At 42.4% G+C, this 6605-nt stretch overlaps 1 protein-coding gene across 2 annotated transcripts in view; it reads right to left on the minus strand.

The window, feature by feature from the left end:
- The window catches only part of lhfpl3 (LHFPL tetraspan subfamily member 3), a 59850-nt gene extending 53397 nt beyond the window's left edge, over positions 1–6453 (minus strand). The window contains exon 1 of one of the 2 annotated variants that reach the window (XM_085138392.1): positions 5527–6451. In XM_085138392.1, the coding sequence (XP_084994518.1) occupies positions 5527–5962 (436 nt within the window). In that variant the 5' untranslated portion in view covers positions 5963–6451. Of the gene's footprint in view, positions 1–5526 lie in introns of both variants that reach the window. The other variant, XM_085138393.1, reaches the window with a different exon arrangement.
- Positions 6454–6605: the final 152 nt, after the last annotated feature.

The raw sequence follows: 6605 nt of genomic DNA on the forward strand, positions 1-6605 counted from the left end.
ACGGTGCGACAACAATGTAACTGACTTGGTGAACTTAGAAGATTGCGAAACTCTTTTCTGACATTTTACGATCAGTCATTAGCCATGAAAATAATCATTAGCGAGCGCAAAAACTCTCTGTTCTCCTGACTTGGTGGGAAACCCGAGGAAGGCCGACGTGGCTCAGAGGAATAAGAAGCAGCTTTGATCTGTGAGTAAAACACCACAAAGATACCAACTGCTCCTCATTAGGAATGGCTCGTGATTGAGCTCATCATTGTGCTTTGTCTCCGAGATAATCCAACTCACAGCTGCTAGAGCTTCGGGGATTTTTAGATGAAAAGGGAACATTGTGCTGTGAGTAGGCCAACAGCTGGCCAGTGGTTCTGCTAACCTCTGCCACTTATAAATTATTAGGTATTTATTGTTTGGCCGGGTGGCCAGCAGACTTGAACCCCAAATGTGTGGGCATATTCTGTAGGCAGAAAGCAGGAGTGCAGTTTAATGTGATTGTTATTGGTTTTGACATTTAATTCCCATTTGAGAACAAGCAGTGTTTTGCTGCAAGCATTTATAAAGGTGCGCGATGCTGGCAGATTATTTATATACACAAACGTTCCTGAGCCAGAGACTCGGCGCAGAATCGCTGTCTTTATCAGTCATTACTTATCATATGTTTCGCTGCGGGGGTGTAAATTTGTGCAGCGCCGTTCATTTTCTCAAGAAATGAAATCAAATCTCTTATTTCTGGATCAAATTAAAGCTCAATGAGTCATGTAGCTGCTTCTTTCTTCCACCGCTCTCTCTAGTCAATGTTGAGTCAAGGTCAAGTGAAAGACAAATGGAAGATATCGGCTATATTCTTCTTTTTTGTTCCCAGTTGGGACTGTTGACCTTAAACCAATCTTTATGAGAATACAAATGAGCTTCCATACGTCCATCTGACTTATTTAGATAGATTTATGTTTGCATTTTTACACAAAAATCACAAGCTGAGGCAAACAAATATCAAAAGACTTTAAAAGGGAGCTCCTTCTATCCTGCACATCAAAGCCGGTTTACCGGTTTATTGGAGAACTTGTTCTATATGTGGTGAAAATGTTGTATCCAAATTGGATAAATTAAAAACTGTCAGCTGAGGACAAAGGCTACAAGCTTGAAAATGAACCCAAAAAGAGAAGCAGGTTTAGTGGACCCCTGCAGATGTTTCTCGTCTGCTCGAGGCTACACTTGCCTAAACTGTCAGAGGTTGACTCATGATGTGACTGATTAACAGGGTGAGTGTTGTGGTGCACCAGATTGAGGATCTGTGCTTGTGTTTTAATTCTATTATTTAGTCACAGGTGAAGAGGTGGGGTTGGCATTAGGTGTGGGCAGAGTCTCCTATCTGGTTGTCCTTTTCTAACCTGTCCTGGATTCCGTCATCATGTGTGGGTATTTAAGGGCCGGAGGTTGCCTCAGTTCCTTGTCAGATTGCCAAATGGAGCTTGTGACAACCCTGTTACCGGTGATTAGTGATCCTATTCACTTGTTAACCCTGGTCTCTCTTCTGTTTTCAGTTACCAGTCACATGCCCTAGTGAATCATCTGTTATCTTGGCCGAGGATGTTTGGACTAAATGGTAAATGGACTGGTTCTTATATAGCGCTTTTCTACTCTGTCCAAGCACTCAAAGCACTTTATACAGCTAATTCATCAATTCTGAGCTATAGTCACCCAAACTGAGGTATTATTAACGCTGTCTCTCTTTACTTTTTCACCAACTTATAAATAAACACTTGAAAGGCATAAACTCCTCCCTGAGTCTGCTTTCTGGGTCTGTGACAATCCTTAGATGAATATGAAATAAGATCAACTAATGTGAGACTTCAGCAATATTCAGCACTAAAATTATTGCAAGCCACACTGTGTGACACGGATCTAGTAAACTTGGTTAAAAGATCAGGTAAAATCACAGTACCTGGTGAACTGTAGAACAGGATTTATGGTCCTGTGTTATTACCCATTTACTTAGCTTGTTAGCTTTTGAGGTACTGCAGCCATGAAACTGCTAACTTATTCCCCATTTTGGAAGTATGATAATCCAGGGTCATGTGAATGGGGCATCGGTGACACACAGGTCTAGAAAACTGGTCCACAACCATCTGGAAACTGGATTTTTCACTAGAAAAAAATGTGTATCGTGCGAGTGGTTGTTCAAAACCTCCTTTCGATTGCTTTGATCACTAGCATATTGGTGCAGTTGTTGGTAGTTTTCATGGACTAATGGAAGTTGTCTGCAAAGTGTGACACAAAACAAAAAAATTCTCTGTTTGAGGTTTGCGTCACACTTTTCCAAATTTTACAGCCCCTCGGTTAGTATTTAGCAAGTCAGCGTCCTCCATGCATACAACAGGCAATCTGCTAGTGACCAAATCAATCACAAGGAGGTTTGTGGTGCAGCACTCTGTTTCTGGCAACGAGCGGCCCCCAGAAACCCAACCAGTCAGGGTATGCACATTTCTCCCTGACGTTCGGCGGTTGTGTAGCATCCATTATGGTGGACAAATCTCAAGCAATATGGACATGACGTTATTCAAGAAACCTTCAACCAACAGAGCCTAAGGAGATGCACTTTATTTGCATTTCTCCAAAAACCCAAAAGCACGAACCTAATCTCAAAGATTCCAGGTTCACATAGACCAGTTGAAAAGTTGGTGACAGGAAAGTTTATCACAAAGAGGAAAATGTAGATAAAAAGCATGCATGCAGTGGAAAGCTTTAATTGCTTTTAATGAAGAGGTTCTCTGTAGAGGACTGCTGTCTTTTCCACAGCAGAGGTTAACATAGTAGACCAGCAAACATGAACAGCAGTAGCCCACATTACCAGTGGTTCAACATACTTTTAGCACCGCTCAAAGGTGACAGTACACAGCTGTAGACACGAGCCTGTAAAGCTCAGTGTATAGCGCCTACAGACTACCACTCTAGAAGCTCAGTTTACACAGCTCTTACACCTCTGCTGTTTCTTTCGATGCTGTCCTTGGTGAATGTTCATTTCAAAAATACACTGCAGCCCTGAACTTTTCCAGACATCCTAGCTGAGGTTCGCATAAGAATGCAAATGTCCAGAAGCAGTCAGATTGGACATTAGCCAGTGTTTAATCTGCCAACTCCCTAGTACAATGTCAGAGAAACGTTCTTCTTAAGAAGAACTCAGTAAATCATCTTAAATGCTTTCAGAAAATGAACAAGGTAGGAAAAGACCATCTATTTCCTTAGCGGCTTATTCAGCTAAGCGCCATGGGGTAGCTAGACAGGTCACAGTCACAGGCCCATCACACAGAAAACAATAGAATCACCAATTAACCTTAGAAGTATGCATTTGGACTGAGGGAGGAAGCTGCAGTCCAAAGACATGCTGCCCTCTGATAAACCCACACATTTAAAATTGTCCAAACTAAAATGGACTTTCAGTAAGCACTTCATTACTTGGCCACAATGCTGCTAACAGATGTATTACAGCACATCTGGGCTCTTTGTCCATGAATTTGGGCCAACACTGTAAAAACCTGGGTGTCATATCTTGACAGCCACCTCAATTGGAATATGAATATCAGTTCAGTTGTCCAGTCATGTTCTGTTTTCTCTTGTAGACCGTTATTAAGTCCTTATACACAAAAACATCTACACAAAACTACAGCTTGTCCAAAATGCAGCAGCCAGAGAGCACATCAGTCATGTTTTAGCTTCTCTTCAGTAGTTACCTTTTCATTTGATGATTGATTTTAAGATTTGATTGATGTGTTTTAAAGCCCACTGTGGGCTCACAAACTAAGTGTATCTCAGATCTTCTGACACCTTATATGGAAGGATACAGCCTGAGATACTCAGCCAGGGTTCTGCCAGCAGTATCCCAACAATGTTAATTTGTAAATGTGTTTTAAAAGGTGTCATATAAATAAAATCTCTTACTGTTATCACAAATCAGTGTCAGCAAGCTGTGAACAAATCATAAGATAATTATAGTAATAACGCTTGATTCTTGCTTTATTGTCTCTTGGCCTAAAGTTGGCATGGGAGGGAAAAATGGCCACGGGGTACATGCTTCACTGGAGTAAATGTTTCTCATTCACATGTATATGAAAAATACTTTATTTTAAAACACTTGGTATGTGTGCAGTATTTTTGCACTGGGTGTAGGAGGTGGTGTTTGTATGTAGGATGGTAAATGGAGTGGTACTTATAGAGTGTCTTTCTACTCTCTACTACACTCTGCTACATGTCTCATCCTTCACTCTAAGCGCTTTCTAACATTCATACACACGGATGTATCAGGGTTCAGTATCTTGCCCAAGGATACGTCTACATGCGGGCTGGAAGAGTCAGGGATTGAGTCACCAACATACCCTCTGAGCCACAGCTGTATCCTGCTTGTATTCTATTGTGACTTTAATAAGGACTCTTGGGAGATATAAATCTAAAGGCGATCCAAATAAACAGAAAACAGAAAAACAATAAAATGTAGAGAAAACGCATCTGTGATAAATGAAAGGGGTAAAATAAGAAACGATTTCACTATTAAACTCTCTGCTCCTGTATGTACAGAAATAGTTTGTTTTGGATGGAACTCTCTGCAAAGAGGAGAAGAACTAAAAAATAATTAAAGGCGGGAGGAAACAGCTCACTCAGTACTATACATCATTACATTTCTTTGTGTGAGTTTTTGTTTTCCTATTATTTAACATCCTGGCTGGGATTGAAGATAAAACCTTCCCAGTGTCATTAAATGAGCAAAAGAAAAATTTGCATTTTCCAGTTTACGTTTAAGCACACCACAGGAAACACTGAGAAGTTATAAAATCAACGATATATTGAATTGAAGTGGAAGAAACTAGGAAGATATAAGCTTTTATTAAGATCTTCCATCTGTATTTTTGTACTTAAAATCGCTGTCTGTGTATGAAGAGAGTTCATTCACAGCTTCAGGTTCAGGGGGAATGAGTTCTCTGAAAGCAAAATGAAAATATTAGCATGCCTTCATTATTTCATTCTTGAGGGTTTGGTACAATGTTTGGAGCTGAAGATTTAGTCTCCTCAAGGCCGTTGCCAGCCCACCTACACCACAGACAGTTATATAATGCTTTACAAGGGCTTTATTAAACAGAGAGAGTCTCTGACAAAAGGTCTCATCAGACAAAATCTACTCAATTTGGGCTCAGTGGCTTAACCTGTTGCACATTGTGATCTTTTTTTTTTTTTCTGTTTTACAGTTCAGGGTAAACTAATTTACATCTGTAATTTGATGTAAACTACATGTTTTTACTGTTGTTTTTGAAGTGAAAAAGCACTCCAACCTCTGAATTTGTTGGTGCCTTAAAACAATGTACAGATGTTTTGTGCCAAAAACTATACAAGTCCACACCCTGACTGGGAGATGAGGGTAAAATCTGTGCCTTTAAACAGTTTTAGGTTATAACGTTTTGCTCACTGGACTCTTCTCACTCACCCCCAGAGCTCCCCTACAAGCCATCTTTCCAAACTTCCACCTGTAGTCATGCCTCTTACCTGCAGCCAGCTGCATCCAGCCGCAGATCTTGTACACGGTGCCGGTGCTACAGAAGAAGAAGAGCGCGAAGCAGGTGATGCAGGTGAGCACCAGCGCCATGGACATGCCGATGAAGAAAGAGGCAGCTTTGAACGCACCGGAGGGGATGCTGCTGAACTCGGTGAAGCTGCCCTGACAGGTCAAGTCCCGGGACAGCCCGTTTCCAATGCAGTAGTGAAACAGACCGAAGTAGCCCGCCTGCGGCGTATCCACGCCATCCCCGATCCAGTACGGCTGGATGAAGCACACCACGTTGACGATGGCGAAGAGGATGGTGAAGATGGCCCATAGGACGCCGATGGCGCGGGAGTTGCGCACGTAGTTGGTCTGGTAGATCTTGGCAGCCTCGGATGCGGGGAGCATGGTGGTGGTCGTGCTGGGGGCCCCGGGGACCATAATGTGAGGGTGGTCTGCGCGGTCCTCGGGATCTATCAACCTCCTCAGCAAACTAACATCTGCCTCATCTGACCACAATATCCCGCACAACTTCTCCCTGTCGCTGCTCGCGGATTTTTTCGCCCTCCTGTCTGTTCAGTCACAGTTATCACAGCATCACTACGCTCTCATCCGTGGCAAGGTCGGGGTTTGATTTCTTTTTGCTTTTCACTCATTAGTCGGCAGAATCAAGACATGCGCTCCAGGGAGAAAAAAAGACGAGCTCTGGAAATCCAAAATTTAGGAGATTTCTTCCATATTTGCCTTCATGTGTAGGTTATGTTAAAATGTCTCTGCCTGAATCGTATCCGCTGTTCCGATAAACCGTCTCAGCTGTGTGCACGGCTCTCCCTGAAATGGTCAGCCCGTTCTCGACGCCGACAGACCGACAGCGCAGCTGAGCTTCTATTGAATTAGAGTTGGAGGATAGCCTCGGATATTACAGGGCCAACCCACATCCCTTAATCCCACTCTGACGTACAGTCACCCGCGAAATCTTAAACAGACACTGATTTTTTTTCTTTTAGAGCGAAGCGATTTTTATGCCTGATCACTGCGACAATAATTGCATGGAAATTAGTGGATATAAACGCATCTGCTATTC

Source organism: Neolamprologus multifasciatus, chromosome 17, assembly GCF_963576455.1.
Source record: "Neolamprologus multifasciatus chromosome 17, fNeoMul1.2, whole genome shotgun sequence".
Classification (NCBI taxonomy): Eukaryota; Metazoa; Chordata; class Actinopteri; order Cichliformes; family Cichlidae; genus Neolamprologus; species Neolamprologus multifasciatus.